The 27,818-nt window shown below is 35.9% G+C and overlaps 1 protein-coding gene across 1 annotated transcript in view; it reads right to left on the reverse strand.

Moving 5' to 3' along the window:
* WDR64 (WD repeat domain 64) overlaps positions 1-26,017 on the reverse strand; it is a 37,239-nt gene extending 11,222 nt beyond the window's left edge. The window contains exons 1-21 of the mRNA XM_072407062.1: positions 25,927-26,017; positions 25,534-25,704; positions 25,034-25,164; positions 24,037-24,142; positions 22,489-22,598; positions 21,942-21,971; positions 21,023-21,133; positions 19,307-19,521; positions 18,384-18,518; positions 18,031-18,110; positions 17,122-17,261; positions 14,322-14,448; positions 12,604-12,752; positions 11,783-11,906; positions 11,062-11,234; positions 10,234-10,371; positions 8,936-9,069; positions 7,951-8,073; positions 6,154-6,196; positions 4,500-4,530; positions 3,009-3,133 (exon numbers count right to left, since the gene is read on the reverse strand). Of these exons, the coding sequence (XP_072263163.1) occupies positions 3,009-3,133; positions 4,500-4,530; positions 6,154-6,196; positions 7,951-8,073; positions 8,936-9,069; positions 10,234-10,371; positions 11,062-11,234; positions 11,783-11,906; positions 12,604-12,752; positions 14,322-14,448; positions 17,122-17,261; positions 18,031-18,110; positions 18,384-18,518; positions 19,307-19,521; positions 21,023-21,133; positions 21,942-21,971; positions 22,489-22,598; positions 24,037-24,142; positions 25,034-25,164; positions 25,534-25,672 (2,364 nt within the window). The 5' untranslated portion in view covers positions 25,673-25,704; positions 25,927-26,017. The remainder of the gene's footprint in view (positions 1-3,008; positions 3,134-4,499; positions 4,531-6,153; positions 6,197-7,950; positions 8,074-8,935; positions 9,070-10,233; positions 10,372-11,061; positions 11,235-11,782; positions 11,907-12,603; positions 12,753-14,321; positions 14,449-17,121; positions 17,262-18,030; positions 18,111-18,383; positions 18,519-19,306; positions 19,522-21,022; positions 21,134-21,941; positions 21,972-22,488; positions 22,599-24,036; positions 24,143-25,033; positions 25,165-25,533; positions 25,705-25,926) is intronic.
* Positions 26,018-27,818: the final 1,801 nt, after the last annotated feature.

Genomic DNA, 27,818 nt, shown 5'->3' on the forward strand with positions numbered 1-27,818 from the left:
TGATACATTTGGACCATAAGACGCAGGGACTTTTTCCCCCCACTTCTGGGGGAAAAAAAGTGCGTCTTATGGTCCGAAAAATACGGTACTTTATACCAAGTACAACCAAAACAAAAAAGCAAACTTATAGTTAATCTATTACTGTACATATTAAAACAGATGAAAAAATGTATTTAGTACGTTTACAAGTATTTAGTATTTTGACCATCAAAGTATACAGAATATAATTGTAGACTTTTATATGTATATATTGGAACTGTCAGATTTTTTCACATTTTTAAATATCTTATAGTAAACAAGCCATGGAAAAATTATTCAGCTCCGCTTGAGATACAAGAGAATTCCCCTGATGGGATACAAACACTAAAAAAAAAATATCCTGACTGGGATCCTATTAACCACCTGGGCGTTACACTAAGGTCTAGATTTCTGTTCCAAAAGCGTTACAAAGTTTTTCATGAATTTTTTTTTTTTAAATTGTAGACCTGTAACTTACAGAAATATGTCCGAACAAGGTTTTAGTAGATATCATGAATATAAAAAATGTTTAAAAACACAATCATGTAAAAAAAATAAATACTTTTAATAAAATTAAATAAAAGACACAAAAAATCAGCTTAAACAAGAATACATAAATAAATGAAAAATACTGAAAATGCGATAATTCGGTATACTGTATAGTAATATATTTTTCTAAAACACCTCCCTAGTGTCCGTCACATACCTATAGACGAAACCACATAAATATATTTTCTATTATTTTGTATTGGATTGTATTTTGTATTCAAACTCTCATTTTGTATTGGATTGGATACAGGAGTTTGTATTCAATCCAATACAAAATGAGAACAAAATTCAAACTCTCATTTTGTATTGGATTGAATACAAACTCCTGTATCCAATCCAATACAAAATGAGAGTTTGAATTTACCAATTACATACTTTGTATTTATTTTGAATTATTTTGTATTGGATTGGATACAGGAGTTTGTATTTAATCCAATACAAAATGTGTTTAAATGACTTTCAATTTGAATTTTCCGCACACGCGCCGACGTCATCGTACGCGCCGACATACGCGCACGGAGGGAGAAGAAGCCAGCCGGCTTCTTCTTCCCGGAGAAGGCACCCGACGCTGGAGGACGACGCTGGAACACGACGATGGATGAATGCAGCGGGACCAGGTAAGTGATCGATAAACCCGAACTTTTCTCACTGTATTTTCATACAGTGAGAAAAGTTCGGGTTTATCGATAATTGTAACTATTTTAAGCCCGTACCAAGGTCAGGCTTATCGCTCAGCTGGGTAATACTATCTAAACCTAAATTAATATGTTTTGGCTTTACATAGACTATTTTTCTAACTGTATTTTATCCTCACAACATCTATAAATATTACGATACAACAGTCTCCATTGTTAAAGTGTGTGTGTGCTTGTATGCACCTGTAACTTTGTGGGAGTTACAGGTGCATACAAGCACCTGTAGCTCCCACAAGATCAAATTTTAATATGATTCACCTTCAACTACTTGTTGGGGCATCAGAGGTGAGTAAGAGGTCCTCACTTCTGAGAGCAATGCAGGGTACATCCACCAATGTTTAAAGCTACCATATATAGTGGAGTATAAGTCGACTTGTTCAGCACCCAAAATGTGCTGAAAAAGTCACCCTCGGCTTATACTCCATACTTTCAGGTATCAGCCCGATTGAGATGCGGGCGCCGCCGACGAGACTGGTGTCCCTGTGCCTGCAGAAGTAATTCATAATATCACTGGATGGGAAGTGGCTTTTGTGGGACCCGTACAAGCCACGCCCACATCATACCACCATGTACAGGCTCTGTACAGATCCCGTACTGAATCTGGGCTCCGTACAGATTGCATTAGGATTCACATTGCATTTACATATTGCATTAAGATTCACACTGTTGAATTTGAAATTAAAAATGATAGCAAAGTTATATAGCAAAGTGATAGCAAGTTATATATGTGGGCCATCACAGAAGTGTTATTTGTCTAGTAGAAGAAAGATTTCATCTTATAATAATATGCTTGAGCCTTTAAGAAAGCAATTTTTTTCATAAGTGCAGTATATGCAGTGAGTGATGAAGTGAGTTTTTTTCATGGAGCCTTTCATTTTTCTGATTATTATGCAGTGATGTAGCAGATATTAAGCAAATGTCATCGCCCACCACTCTGCGCAATCATTGTTACCATACTATCTCTTAATAGAGATCATAATATCAATATAGTAATATTGAAATAAATATTTAAAAACATGAACCCCACTGATACGTCAATTAATGTAATTGTATTGGTATTTATTTTGAATGATGAAACTTTCCAGTAGCTGCAGTGTTTCCCACCCTTGGCTTATACTTGAGTCAATCAATTTTTCCTGTTTTTCAAGGTAAAAAAAGGTACCTCAGCTTATACTCGGATCGACTTATACTGGAGTATATACAGTATGTGGTCTGGTATGGTACAGGAAGGGGAGGCTGCACACTTGCTGCCCTCTCTTTCCTGGCCACCCAGGGCTGCATGCCCAGATTAGGATTTTTTGCCATATTAAAGAAAACCCCATGCAGTTTTTTTCCCTTTTTTATAATGGAAGCCTTGCAGCAGGCTTCTTTAGTGACCGCTTACCTCAATCAAAGGTTATTTTCTCAAAAAGCGAATTTCCTAAATTACCCTAATTTTCCCCTATACAGTTTTCATTAGCTATGAGTACAACGATTTTCAATCAATTACCACAATTTCTGCAATGTAGCACCCTTTTTATAGTAAGGGTGTTCGCACACAACAAAGCGCCCATGATTGGCTATCTCTTATGAAAGCAGTTAGCAGTTGGGCAGGGCATTATCATTTTGAATGTTAAAATTTAGTTAACTGAATTTTAGCAAAAATTCAGGATGACCACCAGACCTTAAATGTGCAGGTTTCTGTTTGAACCCATTGTAGCCCTGAACCCATATCTTATCCCTATTATTAAGCTAAATGAATATTACCTTAGTGTTCCATAAATACAGATGTCCATTCTCATGACCTGCAACTATAAGTGGGATGTCAGCCTTGTCATCAAATGAGCCAGAATAGCAGGTGTAACTTTTGTCTGTTTCTTTTTCTAAGCATTCTGCAGAAAGAGACAGAGTGCAATAATGTGCGTAGGATGAAAACTATTGGTACAAAATAGAAAATTAACACAAAGTACCACAACAGATATTGCGGTTCACAATGATTTAAAGCTCTACTGACAACAAAGGCATTTTTAAATACTGTGCAAACCTTTCAGGCCGTTGTGCAAAATGTTTCAAAGTGAAGACGATTTGAAAAATAATGCAAGGAATAGTTTTTTTTAAGTCAAATCAATGTTTGGTGTGTGTCCCCCTTTGTCTTCAAAACCGCACCAATTCTTTTAGGTAAATGTCTATTTATAAAGAAAAGAATCTGACATTTAACAATCATTTTCTACAGCTGAATATTTTAAATGGCAGGGATTGATTCACCGCCACAGAATATTACCTAAATGTCAGTTTAACTGCATTATACGTTAAATAAAAACAAATAAATGTAAAATAAATACAATGCCTTTCCTATTCCCGTTGTGCTGGTAACATGCAATTTTGAATTTTTTCTCACATTCTGTGTTGGTGACAAGTATAAAAAACTTCCTAACTGTGACAGACACAACAATAAAAAAAAACCCTTCCATACATCTGTTTAACATTAACCTCTCCAAATTCTGTCCTAATTGCTCCTGTTTATGTTTCCGCAAGTGCCTTCATGCTCCATATAGTGGAAGGTGGCAAAGCCTAATACTAATTGTGTCCGCCTTATGATCCAAAGTTTATCGCCTCATAACTGCTTTGTTTTCCAGATCAGTTCACAGGGATCCAACAAGCACTTCTCCACCGTCAATCGGATTCTCTTTCTAATCACCAATTTCACCTACTGACTCATATCCTATCCGCTGTGAAACAGTCCATTACACAATTATAGATATCACCTTCTATAAAGTTTCTCTGAATTGAAAAGACAACTAACCTGGACTTTTTGTGCAAGAAAAATGAACTGCTCAACTGCACAATAAATACCATGTCCAAGTTCACTTCCATTTGGTCTCCTCGAGGTGGAGTTCCTACCACCTTATTTTAATCAGAACTTTAAACTTTAGGAAACTTCTTTCACTTTCTCTGACCACCCTCCTGCCTCCCATCCTTGCCTATTTAATTTTACCTCCATTATACCCCCAACCCCCTGCCTTGACTATCCCTTAACCCTTCCACACACATTTCCCACTCCCCCCCTCCCCATACCTCCATTGTTTAATATATATGAACATACATTTGCTTCTGTATGACATATTGTTTTAATATTCCTTTCATGTAAAACCCCATAAACATAATGGGGGGAAAAAACCCTCCATACTGTATCTACAACTAAAAATCTTTTTCCATACACTTCATTTTACCCTGAATGTTATAATACTTCACACTGACCGGTTAATGTTTCTGAGGTCTTCATGTGCTCCTACAATAAGAAAATAATAAAAACATTATGTACTTTTTAAAACAAAAGCGATGGTGTGTTCAGGGATGAACAAAGAAATTAAGATTACCTTAGTTTGGACACAAAACTTCTACTTTGAGGTTGAAATTTAAAGTTGAATGTAAAAATTCAGCTTTAGGATTTTGACTTTGCCAAGTAATTGCAAAGCCCATAAACATAATATATATCTAGAAGTGCAAGAGATGTTTGTTATAGAAATGTAAAATAGCATGTTGCTTTCCCCAAAAATAAATGTTAAAATATAAATGGGAAAGTAGTTCTTTAATGGAAGCTTTTTCCTGCCACTGACATTGACAAAACATGTTTATATACCAAATAAAGGTTACTAAGCATCAGAATTTTACTTATTAGCATCCCAATGCTTGCAGATACAAAAAAGGTTTTATGGTAATCAGAATATTTTTTATTTTAAATGTTACACTATCAAATATCTGCAAAATCCACTGCACAACAACCTAATGATTTTACTAATCTAGGGAAACAGTTGCAGTGAAAAGAAAAAACTGTATGCAAACTTTTTTTTTGTGAAAAGATATCCTAAAGTTGTAATTTTTTTTTTACAAAAAAGTAACAATAATAATAATATAATATTTATTATAATAACAATATTATATAATATTATAACAATAATAACAATAATAATTGTAAATTATAATTTACATTTCCCCCCCCCATTTCCCCTAAAATTTAAACCAGACCATTTCAAGTCTGCTTTGCTTACATTTCTTTCTGACAGATTTTGCTGGAGTCTGTCAGTGAGTCATTCACTAAGATCCTAACAGCATTGGAGGTTTTTAATGAATGACGCATTGGAATATTCTACAAGTATGTTATAAATGTTTCCTTTTGTTACATTGTTTTTTTTTAATTGGAATCAAAATAAACTTTAAAAATATGTGATCAGGCAGAGTTGTATTGTAGAAGGGGACAGGCAATGTCCCTTCTGCAGTAAGCATTCTTACTTGCCTGATCACTCTCTTTATCTGTTAAAATCACTGAACTGCACATGCATAGCTCAGTGTTGGATTGCTGGTAGCTTCCCCTGCAGTTTTCTTCTGCTTAAATGCTACAAATGACTCCCGATTTTTTTCTGCAGTGGAATTTGTAACAAGATGATTGGGTCACATCTGTGGAATTGTTTCTGATTGACTTCTGATTGAAATCTATTAAACCTAAATGAGGGATACTCCCTAAATGGGATGCTAATGAGGACAATTCTGATGCTATATAAGCTTTAATTACTTTATAAAGTGTTTTGACCCCTATTAGCTAAAAATGATGCTTTCATTTGGTTATGTTCCTAAAGACCCCCTGACATTCCCTTCCCAGCACTTTTGGGTACAATACTATTTTCAGGGAGTTTTCAGTTAATTTGAAAAGTCAGAGGCTATAGACTTTAATACAATTCTGTCTCAGAATTTTCAATTTCCCTCAACACTACTGTTTAGAATGTTTTGACTAGATGTTTGCTTTAATCTATAGTCATACACTCTGTTAGCACACTGTTGTAATGTCCCATGTGATATGCTTCATTGAGCTGACCCTTTTAACCATTATAAAAGCACTGTATTTAGCGGAACATACATTTGATGAATTCCTTTCATTTTGTCTTGAAATATCTTGAATCCTATAGATAAAAAAGATAGTGTACTGAGGGTTTTTTTTTATTGAACACAATATTGCTGTGTATAGTTAAGAGGAACAGATGATTCTTTTGACAAAAAAAAAAACGTAGTAGATGGCAGATGAAACATAATTATGAAGAATTATGATAATAATAACAAACATTTCTGTGGAATACTTTCCATGCAACACGAAAAATTTCATGTAGAATAATTTAAGGTTGTCATATGTTTACTTTTGTTTTTCTACCAGATCTCGTCTAGCAATGTCAGTCCTTGTCAATTTTATATTCAAATTCCCGGTTTACTAGCAGCAGAGGATACTTTAATGCTACTGTGAAGAATAACAGGAATACAAACTTCTACTAAATGTCAATTTCTGTGGGGGCTAGCACTGGCATAGTGTCATCTCTAATTGCATTAAAGAATACACTACAGTCCCCACTAGTACGATTCACTTCTCTGATTGTCCTGGTGACCATTGTCACTAAGACAGAAAGATGTAAAAGGTTTGTGTCATTGTCCAAAAAATAAATACGGGAAAAGGAAAGGGGGGGGGGGCAGCCCCTGTATTGTAACCCAACTCCTCAGTAACCACCCAAAAACAGCCGGGAGGTTATTGAAGAGTACTGGGTGGTGCGCCCGGCTAAAAGGCTGGCATCACTACTGTGGATAAACAACACTGCTAGTACATCTCCCTGCCCCAGCCTGGTATTGGATAGTAAAATAGCAGCAACAGACTGAAAAGGTTATCCCTTTGCTCATTGAGTTCCCTTGTTCTCCTGACATGTTTCTTGTCAGCACTTATGCTTGCAGCGCACTTGGTGAGCTCATAGTACTCTCCTACCATCTATAAACAGAGTGCTTACGGAGGATTACAAGCAGATGATACCACCAAATTCATGATTTAAAAAAACAACACAGAAATCCATACTTTTTGCTCAGGACATACATTTTTCTAAAGGGCATCAGTCCTCCCCACTACTTTATGCTTAACTGTTCTTTGCATAACACACCCATTGATAAACTACTCTATCTCCCCCTAGCTCAGTGTATTACATTTTTGACAGTAAGAAGTGTTTTAGGTCCACCAGTCAAATTCAGTCTACTTTGGGAGTTTGAATCTGACTGGCGATACATCAAGCAGAGAGAGAGGAATATAGAAAGTAACACAGAAGAACAGATTTTCAGAAACCTGACACTCCCACATGTGATTTACCAAGAAATTATAATAAAGGCCATTGTTTCTGGGCTTTTATGGGTAAAGGAAGCACATTTTTAAAAAATCAACATAAACTGTCAAAATCAACTTAAATCAACTTTTGAGATTATTTAGAATTTATTGAAGGTACAGTTAACTTCTGAAGTAACAAAACCACATAAAAATGGCCCTAAGAATCAGACAGGCAACCCACAGAATCCTCCTTCACTGGCCTTTACCACTGCAGAAAACTGATTGATAGTCATGATGCTGGCCTCCCTAGAGAAGAAGTGATCCCATAGAAGCTTGAGTGAGGTCTTTTAGGGATTCCAATGCTCTTGACATTTAGTGTTGAGACTGCCTGTGTAACATAGGTTGTAGCACAATTGCAATGTCTACTGCCTACCATTAGCAGTGGTACTGCCTGCTTTCACTTCCTGCCTAGAATTGTCCATGATTGCACTAGGTAAGGGGAAATATTTGTACAACATACTCATGTTTTTTTAAATCCCTAAAAATCATTCTTTTTCTTGTCTGCTTTAAGATAACAACAATTACCTTGATGTGTCCAGATTGTCGATCTCTTTAGGAAGAATAATCAATACCACGTTTATTCTTTCTAACTTCAAATTGTTTCCCAGGTTTGTGTTATTAATACTTTCATCTGGATTCCTGCTATAGCTAGAAACAAAATATGGTATCATACATATTTAAGAAATGCACATAACCAGTGATAACTGTATTTGTTTTTTGATTATTTGCTTTTTTTGGAAACTGCAGCTTATTATCAAAGCAATTGGTTAGGGAATAACACTGGGTCTTGTTTATTGTTCTTAATCACTTTAGAGAGCAGTTATATGTTGTTTCAATACAAGTTGTTTGTACACAAGGTGCAATGTGTCCATAAATTGTGTAATTGTCTCATTTATTTGTGTGTGTGTGTGTGTGTGCTTTTATTTTTAAGTATTACATATGACACACTGTTTGTATGCCCAGCCTTTTTTGGTACCAAGGCTTCGGGGAAATTATTACTTTTTTTTGGGGGGAGGGGGCATTCTTTTAAAGAACCTATTCCCCCCCCACACACACACACACATACACACAAACAAACACACACCATATGGTAAAGACCATAAAGATGTGTCCTAGCATCAAAGAAGGACATGAAATGTAATTTCTGCCCCTTTGCAAGTGGAATACCAGCCCTGCCTGGTAAGCTTGTCTGGTTGTGTCAAGTAGAAAATAATCTATTTTTAAAAATGGTTTGCCACCTCAGTCTGGTGAAAATCTATTTTTTTAAATGTATTGGGTGTAGCAAATGTGAGGTGAATGTAACTTTCCCTGATTTTTTTAGGAGGCAGTGCTAAATTAAATAATATACCTTTCTCTATTTGAAATTGTGTAAGATACTTAGTTTAAACATTTTATATACATTGTGATATATACTAGAAATGCAAAACTGCCAAAACTGGCCTATTATTGACTAGTGTTATTATTCTGTGATTGTATTGGTGTTTTTTGCATCATAATAGGCTATATTTACATAGGTTGTACAGATGATTCTTCCAAACTGTACAGGCTTATCTCTCCACTTATGCTTCCAGTGGCAATGAGAAAACTTGTTTCCAATTTTATAGCATCAAAACAGCAGAGCTTTGTTCTTTTAGGTGACATAATCTGTGAAGGGCAAATCAATAAAATTAATATTATGGCTTTGTGCTATCACATTGGAATTCAGTTCATGAGGGTCAATTTACAATAATATAAAACATTATTTACAAATATTTTACAAAACCATAAATATATTTTTGTCTTTAAAGGTATAGTCACTGAAGGTATTACTATGCAGATCAATAAATTTAAGTGAGAAATGTCAGTCTAAATATCTCAAAACAGGTTTCCCTAAAGTTTGTTTAAGAAATATACAGATATAAGTATCAGGGGATATACTCGATAAAGGAATCACTACCTCTCAGGATGTCTCCCTACAACAGCTCCATAGCAAATGAAAAGGGGGGGAAGTGAGTGGAAATAGTACTGCTCATTGCCACCAGCTGAACCAGAACTGTCATGCATCATGCAAGGCCACAAAGAGCAACGCTGGATCACTCTATGTAGAGGCAGGTGTGAATCTGCCCTAAGCCCTGGAATACTATTATCAAATTCACACAATTTAAATGACTGGAGGAAATACAATTCTTGTTGTCAAAAGCCGAAGATGGACTAAGTCGTCACCCCTCAAGTGGAGACCCAAGTCATTGACACCAAGTCCCAAGCCAAGACTTCCAATCTTCCATGTCGAGTCCAAAGTCAAGTCACTTCATTTATCAAGTTGTTTGCAAGTCGTACTTTTTGAGTAACACCGCCTCCCCGCCCCCTTCGGCTGTCAGAGGAGAAAGCCGTGGACTTAGAATGCAAGAAAGGTGGGGAGGAAGGAAGTGAAGCTTTTGTAACATTGCCTTCCTCCCCGCATTCCTTGCAATCTAAGTCCACAAAGTTTGGCTTTCTCCGCTGACAGCTAAATTGGGACAAGGAGAATAGCAGTGAGGCTTCTGTAATACCGCCTTCCTCCCCGCCCCCTTCAGCTGTCAGAGGAGAGGCAGTGTTAACAAAAGCCTAATTTTCCAGAAGTTTAATTTTCCTAATGGGACCCCCACCAAAAAAACTAAAACAAATATACAGTATATCATGTACACTTTTGAAAAGTGTACATGATATACAGAAGGATTTTCCTATGTATAGGTTTTTACTTAAATGAGGTAATACTACACAAAATTCAAACAGATGACAAGTCTACTGCTCATATTTTACCATCAAGACAAAAAAAACTAAAGCTTATACCTGGTCTTTAAGTTTATCGGCTGCATTTATATTATGTTCCAATTCTCTCTTCTGCACAGATTGCAATGTTGTATACCATACACCAGTGTCATGATCAAATTCAGTAACCACAATAAGCCTAGAATCATCTTCTTTGCCCTTAAAAGATGCAAATTGTTAATGGTAGTTCTAACTATGAAGATGTTTTCATTATTCTAACATATAAAGTGCAAATATTGCTATAGGGTATAATGATTTTAATATTTTGTTAAGAAAAAACATTTATTGAGTTATGAAAAGTTTTGTTAAAATCCACAATAAATGTATTAAAGACACATTCAAGGATTTTGGTGCTACATTTTTGACCACATTTTCAAGCATTTTATTTGTAGTTCAGTAAGTTCATTAAGAATGTTTTTCTAAACATTTGAGAACTAAAATTGATATTAAACTTATTGGTGGTTGGTGAGCTTCTTGCCAAAAAAGGCCCAGATTACCTATTTGCATACAGGTCCAGGATCTTGTTGCTACCACCATATTTGCCACCAATTCCGGGGCAACACTCTTTAGCCATTAGATGGCTACGTATAATATAACTCCTGTATGTGTGTAGTAGTTACATTGTCACCAGAAGCTGGCTGTGTATGTGGTGGTGCCATTTGCAGAGCCGATCTCCATACTACACAGTGCATGCACTGTGCTTTTTTTTGGCAAGAGTCTTTGCATATCTGGTTTATCAATTAGCAGCTCTACCTCCTTTTTGTTTTTTTTTCAGTTTAGGTTCACTTTTACTTATTACATAAAATTGGTGAAAGATTAAAAAAAAAGAATAAGGAATGAAAGAAAAACCTGAATAATTTTTATGTTCCCACTGATGTCCAGGGCAATAATCATATGCTGGTTGTCCTTAGTTCTTGTGTAGCTTATCTGACAAATGCTTTGCTCTTCATTTTTATACATTTTCTTTGGCAGCAAAACTTTAACTTGATGTGGGTTTCCGAACTCCCAGATTTTCACTGAGCCTAAAGTGAAAAAGTAAACTTCATGTCACTTAAAAACTATGCAATATAGTTTATAGAATGTTATCAGAGCCAAACCTAGGATCAGCCATGAAATGTCATGCAAGCACTATTTTAATAAGAACTTAAGCCATTCTAGGTTATGTGAGACAGTGATTTGCTCAGTAGTTCCAACTAGGCAACACTCTGCAAGCAACCATTTGTTTTTAGTAAAGCCTGAGAAGAGAGAGTTGTGTAATAAAACAGTAAGCTATTTGTGACTAAAGAAAATTTGGTAAGTTTAGTCGCTGCAAATAAATTCTTCTCTCCTTTGTCATGCCTTTATGACATTATTGTTACTAAATGTTTTTTTTTATTAAGAATCCACATATTACATAGTGTTGTACAATAATTAAGAGCTGCTGAAAAGAAGTCTGGATTTTTGACAAGTATAAACAATGACAAGGTGGAACAAGAAAATAGAACCTTACACAATCAAGCTTAAAATGTAATCATTTTGGATAATGCCATTTTTACACAACTGTTTATTGGGAAAAAAGTATTGATCAAACCATTATAAGCTCCCGTGGCAAAATAAAATCCACTGATGTCAATAGCGGCAGCAGTAACTTCAATAGTTGGCCCATGAGCATTTTTTATTTCATAGACTTGAGCTCCAGTCTCAATATCCCACACCTACAGGGAAGACAATGAAATTATTAATGTCCACCAAGATTTATCTGTATATCACTCATTACTATTGCATACCAAGATACATTACTATATCTGTCTTTCAACTGCTTTATATATAGATGTGCTCCAGTATGCACTCACCAGCCACTTTATTAAGTACCCTGATAGTAATAGGTTGGATTCTCTTTTTCTTCATATCTGTCATAATTCTTTATGCCAAAGATTCAGCAAGGGGCTGGGACAATTTCTAAAATACAAACCTGCCTGTTATCAGCAGCCATACCATGACTCAAGTCACCTAATCATCTTTAATCCTTGTACTGTTTGTCAAGATGACCTGCTGAAGTTCAAACCAATGTCTACATGCTTAAATGCATCTAATCGTTGTCATTTGTTTGGCTGATTGGATATTTACATTAACAAGGGGTACCTAACAAAGTGGTCAGTGAGTGTAGATTTATCTTTTATCCATATAAACAAGCACAGTTACTGTATTGAATGGATGTGGATAGAAGGCATTTTGTAAATCCTACACTCTGTAAGTCTCACATAGTGTTTGAAAATTTCTTCCATTTTTCCTATCAAGGAACATCCAAATTTCAGATGTTTTATGAGTATGTACATATATTTTTTGAATATGTACACATAGATGTAATGCAATAAACTATGTATGAATAATATATGTAAAAATAAAATTTACCTTTAGAACTGACTCAGAACAAATGCTAAGAACCTGCTGAAAGACCTGATTATAAACGAGAGCATTTATTGGCCTTTTATGGGAACGTGGAACCTGGGTGGTGTTTCTAATCATTTGAGACATAGGCCAAACATCTAACACACATGAACCTAAAAAACACAATTTTTTCTGTTATAATTCTTAATAATGACTTTAAAGAAGTCTAACATTGCACAAGAATCTCTGCTGTACATTTGCCAACCTTACTAATCAACATGTTTTTAAGTAGATTAACTAAGAATACATAATGAAGGTTTAAAAAAACCAAACACATAGCCTTCTCACACACCTGGCTGACAAAAGTTTAGTTTTGATAGCTAGCAATGCTTTAATAGTGGAATGGCCAGTTGGACTATAGCTACGCCTAGATGGGATACGGAGAACTTAGAGATAGGTCCTAGTTAGTTGAACTGTAGATTACTATTTGAAAGTACCTATGATAAACCAGTGCATTTAATTCTTTAAAATGTTCTTACTTTTTTTAAAGCTTATGTCATATTGTCAAATATGTGATTAGTAGGTAGTGTAATGAATAAGGCAACTAATGCTATTATTTCCTTTCTTAGCAGCATCTTGTGATAGGACACAGGTTTACAGCAGCTCAGAAAAAAATTAGGATAAGCTCTAAAGGAGGTAGAGGTGGCCTCAAAAACTTTTACAACAAAAACCACAGTGTCTTAAAAAATATTAGAACAGGGAAGGGCACTGTATGGATACACATCAATCATCATAGAAAAAAAGTAGTATCCAGGCAATACTTTTAAAAGTATCATTGTTATGCATCCCGGTGAAACCAAGGTAAGATCATTACATTAGTAATATGACTTTGCAAAATTCTCACTTATCAACAAAATTCGTTTTTTTATAGTAACAAGTTTGTCAGTGGAGGTTAATGTGTAAGAAAGTGTGTGGTTGATTAGAGATTGGGGTAACTTTTGCTTTCCCGCTACAAAACCGAAATATAAAAATATATCTTTGGCTAAAAAAAGTAGATTGCCATAAGCAGTGGCTTAGTCCTTTGGCCTTTCTATCACTACCACATCATGAGCCAGCAAATGTAATTACAGCATAAAAAAACATCTACTAAGAAGCATTAGATGTCAAGTTTTTTTCAATTGAGCATTAATTATTGATACCTTGTATAACTCTCCTCTGATCCTCTGCATAATAGGATTTAAACTAGGAGAGGAAGGGGAAGCACTGTAAGCCATTTGCAATCAGTTTGAGAGCTATGGTATCTGGCAGAGACACCTCCCTTTCAATGGGCAGGTAAAGATGCAAATAAAAGCACTAAACAGGAGAACATTAAGGTGAGGGGAGAACATTATGTATGTTACAGCAAACACCTGCACCTTTTATAGGGAGCTGACTGTACAGACCCCACCTTATAGAGGCTGTACTGCTTCCAATCATGGATGGTCTGTTCTGTATGACACATAAAACTGAACTGCCAATATTGTTCACCATTACTTATTTTACATTAAGTGGTCACAAATTCACAATCATATGTGACACGTTTCACACTCTTAAGGATATCGCGATGTATGTTGTACAATACAATAGAACTTCCAGAGATATGGTTCCCTTTTTAAATTGTGCAAGTAACATTTTCTATCAACCATGGTGATAACAGTGGAGAAGACATAGTAAGGTGTGGTATTAAAATTAATTAGCCTTACCAGTGAGCAGTCTAAGGTGCTTGTTGTCAAATACCATTGAGTTTATACGATGATCCCCAGGTCCCTGCTGAGTATCAGTGAAGACTTGCAACAATGAAAGAGTTGGGATGTCCCATACTCTAAACCCCTGAAATGCACACATACAGTGATTATTTGGACAGTGATGCCCTATGATAAATTATAAAAATAACATGGGTATATTTGTCCATAGTTAACAAGTTACTGGGTTGCTGTGATAAGAACATGCATTTATATCAAGTGGTGGATAACTGAAGCATTATGGCACTGTCTACACTGGCATAATGACTTGCCTAGAATTATTTCTTTTACCATGCATTAAAAAGTCAAAAGCATAATGGACTGGACTGGATTATAAAGCATTGCATTTATTTTAAATTTAATACAGTTAGATCCATAAATATTTGAACAGAGACAACTTTTTTCCAATTTTGGTTCTGTATATTACCACAACTTTAAATTAAACAACTCAGATGCAGTTGAACTGCAGACTTTCAGCTTTAATTCAGTGGGTTGAACTGAAAGAAGAAGAAGCAAAAAGATTGCAAAGAATGTGAGGAACTAAAGCCTTTTTTTAACACAATAACATAATGTCATGACTCAAAGGCTACTTCATGGGCTGGTGTGAGCAATTCCTTTGTTATGTCATTATCAATTAAGCAGATAAAAGTCCTGGAGTTGATTTGAGGGGGGGGGGTGTTGTATGTGGAAGATTTTGATGTGAACAGACAACATGCGGTCAAAGGAGCTCTCCATGCAGGTGAAACAAGCCATCCTTAAGCTGCAAAAAGAGAAAAAACTCATCCGAGAAATTGCTACAATATTAGGAGTGGCAAAATCTACAGTTTGGTACATCATGAGAAAGAAACAATGCACTGGTGAACTCAGCAACGCCAAAAGACCTGGACGTCCATGGAAGAAAACAGTGGTGGATGATCGCAGAATCATTTCTATACTGAAGAGAAACCCCTTCACAACAGCCAACAAAGTGAACAACACTCTCCAGGAGGTAGGCGTATCGATATCTAAGTCTACCATAAAGAGAAGACTGCATGAAAGTAAATACAGAGGGTGCACTGCAAGGTGCAAGGCACTCATAAGCCTCAAGAATAGAAAGGCTAGATTGGACTTTGCTCAAAAACATCTAAAAAAGCCAGCACAGTTCTGGAAAAACATTCTTTGGACAGATGAAACCAAAATCAACCTTTACCAGAATGATGGCAAAAAAAAGTATGGGGAAGGCGTGGAACAACTCACGATCCAAAGCATACCACATCATCTGTAAAACATGGCGGAGGCAGTGTGATGGCTTGGGCGTGCATGGCTGCCAGTGGCACTGGGACACTAGTGTTTATCCATGATGTGACACAGGACAGAAGCAGCCGATTGAATTCTGAGGTGTTCAGAGACATACTGTGTGCTCAAATCCAGCTAAATGCAGTCACATTGATTGGGAGGTGTTTCATAATACAGATGGATAATGACCCAAAACATACAGCCAAAGCAACCTGGGAGTTTATTAAAGCAAAGTAAGTGGAATATTCTTGAATGGCCAAGTCAGTCACCTGATCTAAACCAAATTGAGCATGCATTTCACTTGTTAAAGATTAAACTTCATAACGAAAGGCCCACAAACAAACAGCAACTGAAAGCCGCTGCAGTAAAGACCTGGCAGAGCATTAAAAAGGAGGAAACCCAGCATCTGGTGATGTCCATGAGTTCAAGACTACAAGCTGTCATTGCCAGCAAAGGGTTTTCAACCAAGTATTAGAAATGAACATTTTATTTTCAGCTTTTTAATTTGTCCAGTTACTTTTCTTCCCCTGAAATGAAGTGATTGTGTAAAAAAGGCTTTAGTTCCTCACATTTTTATGCAATCTTTTTGTTCAACCCACTGAATTAAAGCTGAAAGTCTGCAGTTCAACTGCATCGGAGCTGTTTGATTTAAAATTAATTGTGGAAATGTACAGAACCAAAAATAGAAAAAAAGTCGTCCTGCCCAATTATTTATGGACCTAATTGTAAATTATATATTGAACAACATTATATTATGCATTTGTCCCTGAACACTTATTTCTTGGGGGTTTCCCTGTAGTATTTGTGCTGGTGATTTTAAAGATCTTGGTGGTAATTAGAAACCAAGAAAATACATTTCTTGATAAGGGACTGAAACTTTAATGCTTTCAAGTAATGTGAAAAAAATAGAAATGCATTCCAATGGTACTACTTCACAATTACATTTACTGTGCAGATCATTTATTATGCGGTAGACACAGAATCTGGGATACTGGGGGAGATTTACTAAAGGAGTTCATGTTGGTTACTTAGCAAAGTGGCCTATCCCCTTGCCAAGGATAATTCACTTAGCTTAGTAAATGAGATGAGACTCAAGAATTATGTTGTTTTAGGTGTACTTGCATGTTAGTGGGTATTTTTTCTAAAGTTAAAGTTCAGCATATTAACTATGCAAATTATAGCTTGGTAGGTGATAATTCCCTTTGTTAAATGAATTATATGGCTTTAGTAAATCAACTGCACTTTTCCTGGAATAGATATGCAGATAAAGAATTCTGAATGTATTCAGACGTTTATTGTGTGTGCTTGTTCAATATGAGCAACTCAAAAAGTGCTGTAGCCAATGACAGCTAGATAACTATTTTTTAGAAGAATGTCTAAAGTGGCAGCCTCTGTATTTCTGTCACTGCAGGTTCATTTCAACATATACCTTTTCACTCTTTTTAGTAATACTATCCTTGGCATTTTGATAAATTCAAGTAATTACCCGTGCAGTGGAAACACTGATGACTTGCTGATCCAGTTCATTGACTGCAATGTCTGCAATTGAATATAAATGACCAGACAATACTGCCATAGGTTTGTTGGTGACTTCAGGATGCCACAAGCGTATAACTTTGTCAGGTCCTAAAAAAGAGCAAAATAAGGATGGACAGGCAGGGTATTATGTAAAGCAGAAAACAGATGGCACAACTTTAAAATCCAATGTAAGAGCAGGATTTATGAACTCAGCATTAAGGCATCTTGCAGGGAATAGTGTGGTCAGAGTGATCTTCTCACATGAAGAACAGCAGATTCTTCCTCGTTTCCACAAATTTCAGATACACAAAAACTGACAAAGTTTTAAGCTTAAAAGCTTAAAACAGTTACTTCCGTCACCAACATTTTATAATGCTTATTTTGTCAATGCAAAGACTAGTGGCACAGGCTAATGTGACTGCAATGCACCCTGGAGCAGCAAACTGCATGACTGCTCAACCATTTTTTATGCATTGCCTTTGTGTTTGCAGGGCTGTTGTGGTTGTTCCTGCAGAAAAGAAAAACATGGCCAGATGCAGCATGTTGCTTCTAGGAACTGTGCAGTAACCCCACCACAACCATGTGAAACCTGCTCATAGTGGTTCCCAACCTCGTACAGTGGCTAAAAAATGGGGACTTGTAGCAGGGGAGGAAGCATGTACAGAAAAAATACAGTATATGATGGGAACTTGACAAAATGATTGAACGATTCTTTCAAATTTTCATCTTGGGCGGTAAAGGACAATGCCCCAGAAATTATAGCATGTGCACCTGTGTCCCTGGTTAACAAGAGATGCTAACAAAAGAACAATAAATCATCAAGTATTATCTTGCAAACTTATGTTAACAAATACTTTATGACCATAATTGCTCTTACCTCCAGTTGCTATCATATTGGCTTTTGCACAGAATGCAAATGCTGTAATACCTTTTTGTACCGCAAATCCTCTGACTGGCCTGTATGGAAAAATAAAATGATTGCTTTGGTTTCACTTATGTCTGTGTACATGGGGAATTTTGGTAATTGCTTAAAAAGGCTGGCCTACATCAATAGGTCCTGTAGTTAATAATTTTAAACATGTAATATCTTAACAGAGAGCATAAACACATTTTATAACATTATAGCTTTCAAATCCAAATTTTCAAAAGTAATTTTTGATCATCTCTAGTGTATAAAAGAAATAAACATTATGTACAAATATCTGTATAGAAATCAATAATTATAATTACTTAGCATCTTTTATTCTTTGTACATTATCCAATACTAAAGAAAGTTTGCTGTCGAGGGAACTTGATGCAAAACAGTTTAGTGCTTGGATATACTTTACTTTTACGACACAGTCATTGTGCAGCTTCCTCTTAAACCTAGAGAAAAAAATCCAAACAGTTCAATGTTTAGTCATTATGACTATAATATTTATGGCTTTACCATTATTTGATAGGTAGTTTCTTATTCCTTAAGGAGTTTGCCTATGTTGTCTTCCTTTTCATTGTTTTTGGTCTGTCCAGAGAATGAAAGGACAAGACGTTTCAATGTAGTCTAGTCCACAGTTAGAAACTGGGGAGTAAGTGTTCCTGTGGAAACTTTAGTAGTGATAGGAGACCTATTCCATGAACCTTAAAAAGGATAGCAACTGTTTTTATTTTGGGCTGAATATAGTTTCAGAAAATGCTATTACCTTAGGCGGTGAGATGATACCGGGTACATGTCTCCCTAAGGTTAAAAGTTTTTTTTTTTTTGTTTTTTGTTTTTTTTTTTATCAAAAGTGCAATATTTACAATACAACATATATGTTGTTCAATAAATCATGCTATACTGAGGTATAAGTTAAATTGCAGATTAGGTAATCATTTCATCATGAATATCATAAAATCTGTCCTTATAAAGTTAAGATCAATATAGGGATTTAATTATCTGGGCTGCATCCAAGCCGTTCATCTACAATTAGAGGAGCACAAGCAAAAGAAAGGGGGCTCAATCACAGTAAGGAACGTAACGTGAAATTAAATATTATGAAATTATAGATTTTATTGAACTATTTTAAAAGGAACATCTCTTTAGCTGAATAAATAGTTTGAGTAAAAAAAGACCATAATAAACACTTTACATTTTAAAGATTTATAATTTATGTTTAGGAAATAGAATGACTTACTGACTGAATTTTCTAGAATCTAGGACAACAGACTGACTAAACACTTTTGTCTTTGAGTGCTGAGGGTGAAGTTCAGAACCTGCAAAGGAAAACAATCTAACAAATCCAGCATCATCTCCGACCAATATTTCATCCTTCACAGAATCTTCATGTGAATTCACAACACAGACACAAAGCAGGCAGTGCTCCATCGGTCTGATGCAGATATATTTATCCTTTCAAAGAGATAGCAGTTAATTTTACAGTGTAACAATACACAACAATACATTGCTAGTCAGTCATAATAATGTTTCCTACAATATTGTCCTGTCAAAAATTCCAACAAAATTTTACAAACAAGTAGATAGGTCACATAATCTTGTAAGCAGGCTATCAGACCCATATTCCTTGTACATGATATTGTTCTAGATTAAATAACTAAGTTATGAAGATATTATACAACCAATATGAAGCTGAAGTGTAAATATATTTACAATAAATACATTCTAAATTCTATTAAAACACACAGGGTTAATGTGCTATCGTAAAGCAAACATAAATAATACATATATATGATGGGTCAGGAAATGAATGTAATATGTTACAGTCGTCCTTTTTCTCATACACTGACTTAATAATGCATTTGTAAAACTTTATAAGTAAACACCATTGCATAGGTATACATGTGAGTATTAATAAGAGTGCGACCTGTGCCATTCACGGCAAATGTATGCCTTCTGTGCTGGTGTAAACATGCCAAGATATGTTTTCCAGAATTTAATACATAACTCCAATTGGATTGTCACTTCAATTTTACCTTTGGATGATAGAGGTTGACCCTCACTACTTACACTGTCCAAAGTTCTGTGATATTGCTGTGCTTGGTGACCCTATCAAGTACAGGATTAGGAACCAAGAAGTATGTTTCCTAATCATTTGTTGTTAAATGATGTTATTATATCACATTGCATTTTTCATAAACAACTTGGTAACCGGTAGCAAATCTATCATTGTGCCTTGCACAAAGCAGGCTCCAGCTATTAAATCATTTAATGCAATTCACTTCAACATGTTTTAAATATATTATATTGTTAAGATAAAATTTCAACTTCAACTACAAAAATCTGAGTGGGGTATTTATAAAGACAATATAACAAATAAAGTGATAAGAGTTACAGTTGAGTTACCAAACATATGTGAATGATGTTAGGTTTAGCCCGGTCATTTAGGCACTGATGACACTTTACTATTTATTATTATTATTTTTATTATTATTGTTATTATTGTTAATAATAAACAGGATTTATATAGTAACATTTTATGCAGCGCTGTACATTAAATAGGATAAAAAAAGTTTAACTGATACATAGGGCCTGACTTATTAAAGCTCTTCAAGGCTGGAGAGAATACACTTTCATCAGTAAAGCTGGTTGATCCAGCTAACCTGGAATGGATCTGGTCCAGGATTGAAAACATTTGCTAGCAAATAACAAATGACTTTTAGAAAATCCCTTCCAGGTTTGCTGGATCACCCAGCTTCACTGATGAAAGTGTATCCTCCCCAGCCTTAGAAAGCTTTAATAAATCAGCCCAATAGATGGAAATTGAAAGCTTACAAATGGTCAGATAACTTAAAAATGTGTACAGACAGTCACATTGTATCCTATCCAGTCTGTGTTCACTAAAGATGCTCATATACATAGAAAATCATATACATGTTGTAACAATAAAACACACCTGGTGTTTCCCATGACATTTATAATCCCAAACAACAATGCTTCTTTCCGTAACAGCAACAATTCTTTTCATTTGATTAAGAAAATCGCAGTCTAGAAACCAAGAATTTGCCTAAAAAATACATAAAACATTTGCCATAAATCATAGCAGCATCAGTAAAAAATAATGTAAGTTTTCTGGGTATTCTAGGACTGTTGGATAAGATTCAAACATCTGAACTTTTCAGAATGCAAACGGTTGTATGGGAAATAGAGTAAGGGGCATTATCTGGATCACATCAATTAGCACGTGGTGTTATCATAGATTTGTACATTATTTACATCACTTACACAACAAATATATACCATCTATTGGTATTGGTTAGGCTACTGTATCAAATTTGGCCAGTAATTACCCTAGGTCAGTGCAAATGGCTGTTGGAATCAGGAGCTACTTTTACTGTATGTATCAGTTCATGGTACCCTAATTTGGCTTAGTGTCTAGATAACTATACTAAGTGCATAGGAGGGTTGTGTTCTTTTGTATACATATTTTGTGCTTAAAGGCTTTTTATTTTTTTTTCCATCTCCAGCAGCAAGAAGGGATATGATATAAGACCAAATGCTTGTGATACAGAGTTACATGAATCTGATGAATACATTCTCTTTTTTTGTGATTACCCCCTGCTTATAACCTGTAGTCATAAAACTTAATTTTAGTCCACCATTAATTGGAAATTTTTTTTTTTACCTTTAACAACCAGTCGGATTCTCCCAATGAATCTATACAGTCTATCTTGTCTTAACACAAGTGCATAAAGAAAAGTCTTATTTTGAAAAGATAATTCTGTACACAACCTTTGGCGCAAATATCATTGCTGTCTGCAATTTCTTGACTGTTCTAGACTGTTAACATGAAAATATACGAAACATATACTTACAGTTGCATGCACCCAGGCATATTGTCTCATCTGTGTAGACAAAATATACATAAGTTGTCTTTAGAAGTGATGCTATCTGTGTGTGTATCTGTTTGCATTTAAAACCAACCACTAGTAAAACTTTTTTCTTTTATTTTGGAAAGAAATACATGCCTGGCTGCTATTTGTCCCAGCACCATTTTCAAACAACGCCATTTCCCAATAGCTTGGGAATCCTTAAGATCACTGCGGTAGTTGTTTTATTACAGTAGTGTTCTACTGTCTACTGATAACAGCAAGTAGTAGATCACTAAAATACATGACCTCATATAATGCCAGTCCTAAGAGATCTGAACATTCAGAATGCAAACAAAACAGGTATATGGGAAACATGATGGTTGTATTTGTACATTCTTCAAATTCAATATCATTCACAGAGCACATACAAGGAATATTACAGATTTTATCAAATTCGACCAAGAATCAACCCAGGTCTGCACATTTAGAAATTGCTCTGTTGGATTCAGGAGCCACAGTTAACTAATAAGGGTACTGATTCATAATATACCTGGCTGTTAAAAAGGCAAATGGTTCCATTTTGTGAAACAGTCAGTACAGAATCCAGAGTAGGCACCATAACAACACTTTGGATTACATCTCTTTTCTTTTTACCTGCTCCTGTTAGAAAAAACCAGTGTTCATAAGTATTAACAAGCTGATTATCAGTAACAATATAATTCCTCCCTATACTATTGTTTTTTTTAAACAGTACAATAGTATAGTATATAGCTAATTTCCATATTGTAATGTACCTAATGCTGTGAGCGGTGGGATGCTGTACACATTTGAGAATCTGTTCTAGTTTGTTTTCTGTTGTCTTGGGACCATCTTTGGTTGCCCCTATCTAGAGCACCTGTCTGGTCCTCCATTGGGCAGCTTAGGAGGTCCCAAAGCTATATTTGCGCATTAGGCACACACGTGCAATAATTACTGTTTGAAAACGAATGATTAACGAACGATCAAAGAATATTCAGGATTATTTTGAATGATTGTATTGTGCACGATTCTGTACATGCTTTAACATTACGATCGTTCAAATATATTTCACCAATAATGTACACACACTAGATACGATCGTTTGAACGAGGCAGGAAGTGACGTGTACCAGAGAAAGTGTACCACAGAACCATCCACGATCACTGAGCGACCGTACACACAATAGATAGCAAACTATCGTCGTCCAATCAGATCTGCTGGGACGGTCATTCGATTCCAGCGACGTTCGTCATTCATCAGCGTCATTGTGCACTTTTTTTGTTAACGATTATTGGCCGATCGGTCTTTATTCGTTCGTTTCCAACGACAAATATTGCACTTGTGTACGTAGCCTTACTCGTACTGTAAAACTGTTTAATTGGTGTTGTATGAAAGATACTTGTGCTCAGAGAAATATTCTGTTGCTGACTTTGACTAAAAATGCTAGTTTGGCTGTCTCCTTTCCAAATATCTATAATCACTGACCAAGACAAAAATGTAGCTAATTAAGTTAGAAGGAAGTAAAAACACTTGATTCTTATGTGTTCTGAGTCGGGGATAAAAAAATTGAAGTCTCTAGAACAGTATGGCAATCGGGAAACTAGCATATCTAATATTACAAAAAGTTTCCTCCTAAACTGTTGGAAAGTAGGGAGGATCTGGCCTCTAAATAATCCAAGTGAGTAGGGTTCATCCACCCCCCATGACAGAATAAACACAAGCTAAGGTAAGGCCAGGATTTTGAATCCTATAGCGATAAGATTTTTATGGAGTGCAAGCATGAACATTTAAGGCTGGGTATACATGGACGGTTTTAAAAATGCATGTAAACGTTCCTACCGAGTTTATATGTGTGGGGACCAGATAAGACTTGAAAACTCCCTGGAAATTCCACCCGGAGTGTGGCTCGGGGTTACCGCTTTGGGTAATACAAATAAACTCCGAGCCACACTTGTAAATACTGCCAGGGAGGTTAAACTGCTGGAAAATGCTGGAAAACTTCTATGCCATCATCTGTGCCTACATAGTAAGCCCCCAAAGACTTGAATAGGTTGGACTCAGGGACTAAACATTTTATTACCTGTTGCGCTTCCAATTGTTTCCCTTTTGGATACCCAGAAAACTGTGTTTTCTGCATCTGTCTGTAACTCAGTAATCTTCTCTCCTGTCTGAAAGTAGCCAAAAATCTAGACAGAATAAAAATATCAACTGTGTATTTTCTCACAATGAAGGATACTAAAGAGCCATTTCACTTTTTGTAAAAATATAACTAAAAAATTTGCCATTAAAGTGAAATTTTAGGGATATACAGTGATCCCTCGTTTTTCGCGGTTAATGGGGACCAGAACCTTCCGCGAAAGCTGAAAACCGCGAAGTAGGATTTCCCCCTAGGAATTTTCGTGTATGCGGGTACAACAATGTTTTACATATGTAAACAGTACTTATACTTTACACATTTAAGACAAAAATTACAACAGTACTGTATACGTATTTACTTATATGCGAGACAAGACTCGTACTCTCATTGGTGGATGTCGCACCAATCACACGCCTTTATGAGAGCCTGTGGTATCTACAGAAAACCCGCGAAGCACTGAAGCCGCAAAACATGAAGCGCGAAGTGGCGAGGGAACACTGTAGTATATAAAATTACACAATACAGATTTTCATTGTGATATTGATATTTTTTTTTAAATGAGCATTGTTACAAAATGTATTTCAGGAACAATTTAGGATCTTGAAAAAATGCATTTGTACAATCTCTCTTAACTTTCTCTCTGAGTTTAGTACAAAAAACATAACAGAGCTCTTCCCCCAAGAAGAATGTGATGTGACTACTCAGTTCTACTAGAGTATGTAGAAAGGTATTTTTTTTTCAGAAGCATATTGTACATTTGACTACACAGCAGCAATTTCACAAGAATTGAACAGTCTTAGTGCCATACACAAGTGTAGCTATATCTTGAACCTGTTCAGACTAAAGATAAATTTACTTTGAAATGTAAGTGTGAGTCCACTCTATATATACCATTTGTAAAGCAAGGATGACAGTGCTAAAAAACAAAGAATTCACTTACTTCAGTCCAATCAAATGGAGCATTAGGATGTTTAGTCATTTTCTGGAAAAAAGCCACAACGTCTTTGCTTTTAACATCTTGCCCAAAGAGATTTGTAACGACATCATGAAACTGATCATAATTGACAACAGCTGCAAAAGAACACAAGAAGAACACGGAGAAACCTACTAAACATTTAATCTAATAGTGCTGTATCAGTGTATGGTTTGCTTGTTATGTCTGAATCCCATTGCTTTAGGTAAAGCTATAACAGTCCCTGCTAGTTTTAAATTTTCTCTGCTCCTTCTTACCTTTCATATTATCCTACTTGTCCATTACTATGAAAGATTCACAGCTTTAAAAATAGATACCTTTAAATTACACATTAAAACACTCATTTAAAATGTATTCATAAACTGCACAGATTAAGTAATAAGTCTCTAACAATCTCCCTGTGATTAGCATACACCAAATGTATTACTACCTACTTTTAACAATAAATCACTAAAAAGATACTTTACCTTCATTGGTATTACTATCAGATGTATCAATTCTACTTTGTTCTTTTATTATTCTTAGTAATCTTTTAAATGCATTCAGTGATGACTTAAAGTTTTTCCTCAGTTCAAGCTGATGTGGTGTATTCTCATGAGACGCCATGATGTCACAACATAAGAAACATACCAGAAATCCTGAAGAAAAGAAAAATCAGTGCAGGGTCATCATCAGTAATACTTTAATAGTGTGTCATGAAGCTAACTAAAACATCCTATAATAAAAGCAAATATAGCCTCGGAGTTACTTAGGGCCTAACAGTTAAAATATAAAACAAAATCCTTCCAGCGGGGCTACACTTGTACTGCAAAGGTTAAATGCTTTCTTAGGTCAAGGTGGTAAAGAAAAAATTTGCTTACCCTATTCCCTCAATCCGGCAGGCTCCTTCTTCAAGAGATTGGTCGTCTGCAGCCTCCACTGTAAGTGATCTGTGCTAAGGTCTTGTGGAGTCACTGTAGAACAGAGCGAGAAGAAGATTTTCCTACTGTATAGTCTTACAAGCTTTACATGTCCCTGCTATAGAAATGTGTCTTTTCTTGCTGTGTCAAGTGAGAATGACAGCCACTGGGACAAGAAGCAACACTTGGTTCCAGGTATGATTCTGGGCCACAACACTATCTGCATGGAGTTTGTATGTTCTTCCCGTGTTTGCTGGGGTTTCCACCAGGTACTCTGGTTTCCTTCTTCACCCCAAAAACATGCAGTAAGGTTAATTGGCTGTGTTTATGACTGACATATGACTATGGTAGGGACATTAGATTGTGAGCTCCTCAGAATGACAGCTAGTGACGTGTCTATGGACTTTGTAAAGCACTGCTTATTATGTCAGGACTATATAAATACAAGATAATAATAATAAAACATTCTCTGTGTCTTCTTCCCAAGTCATCTGTACTCCGTGGGGAAAAAGTGTACTTTGAAAGATAGAATTACACATACCACATCGATGGCCTGACATCACTGTCTTCTAGGTAGATTGCAGAGGAACACAGAGCAGATGGAATCTTATGAGAGGACACTTCAGTTGCATCTTCTCACAAGATTTTGGCTGCTCTGTGCTCTACATGAAGCATTGCGGGATGATGGTGAGATATTCACCCAGGGAATGTGGGAGTAAGGTAAGTATTCTAAGATTTTTCCTTAAGGTGTTTTCATCTACTACAAGTAAATGATTTAAGAGGGGGGCAGAGAGTGTAAATGGACCTCCGACTTTAGTTGAAGGCTCACTTTAACTAAATTTGATCTGTAGGACCAGATTCACATATGTACAGTGTGTTACCTCTCACATTATAATGCACATTATGCCCCATGTAGGTAAAGTGGGCCTTACTACACACTTACCCTATTTTCTAGGGCACCTCAATGGACAATTAGTGAACATTTGTATGTTGTGGTATGTTTAAATGTAGATTTTAGGGGGCCATTGAATGTCTACTAAACGCTGACGTAATATATGGTAAAAGACATAGTACTGCAATACAAGGGTGCTTAACAAGACTATTGAGATATTAGAACAATTACTTACCGGTCTGCTGGTCACCGTGGCAATGCCAATTCAGCTAAGAGAAGGCTGCAGGACAATACCAACTGCTGGTAGGGTGATGGGGGACATACTTTTTTCAAATAGGTCATTTGTAGATAATCAAATCAAAATAAAAAATAAAATATTTAACACCAATAACCAATATCTAGTATCTGTGGATTGAGGGGAAAACCTTGACATTAGACATTATAACAGTCCCTGTTGGATTGCCTGTGTTTCCTTAAGTGGCATGGAGTCAGCAGGAGGAACCATTGAGGTCTGTAGATTGGGGACCAAGGAGATTGATGCTTGGAGAGGAATTGGTTTTCCAGTAGGTTCCATGTGAGAATTTCTTTTGAAATGAATGCAGTGGGAATGGTAAAGGTTTCATTTCTTCTTTTGCAGTTAAGCCTGATTGATTTTTTTCTAATGACAGGATCACTGGAAACATTCTTACTATACTAGTGATATTAATGTTTTGTTTTTTTTTTGTTTTTTTTACAAAAATGTTATACATGCCCCTTTTTATATAGGACACTGCATGCTGATTCTGTGTGACTTATTCATTAGGGCAGACAGGCTTCAAATTTGTGGATTCAGAGGTATAAAAGCGGAAAAGGTGAATAGACACAGAATAAACACAACCCAAGTGTTGTGTAGGGAGACAAACCAGTTCAGTGTCCACCAAATCCTGCCAAATGGCCGATTCTTCTAAAGCACATCAAAATT

Source organism: Pyxicephalus adspersus, chromosome 3 (genome assembly GCF_032062135.1).
Source record: "Pyxicephalus adspersus chromosome 3, UCB_Pads_2.0, whole genome shotgun sequence".
In the NCBI taxonomy this organism is placed as follows: Eukaryota; Metazoa; Chordata; class Amphibia; order Anura; family Pyxicephalidae; genus Pyxicephalus; species Pyxicephalus adspersus.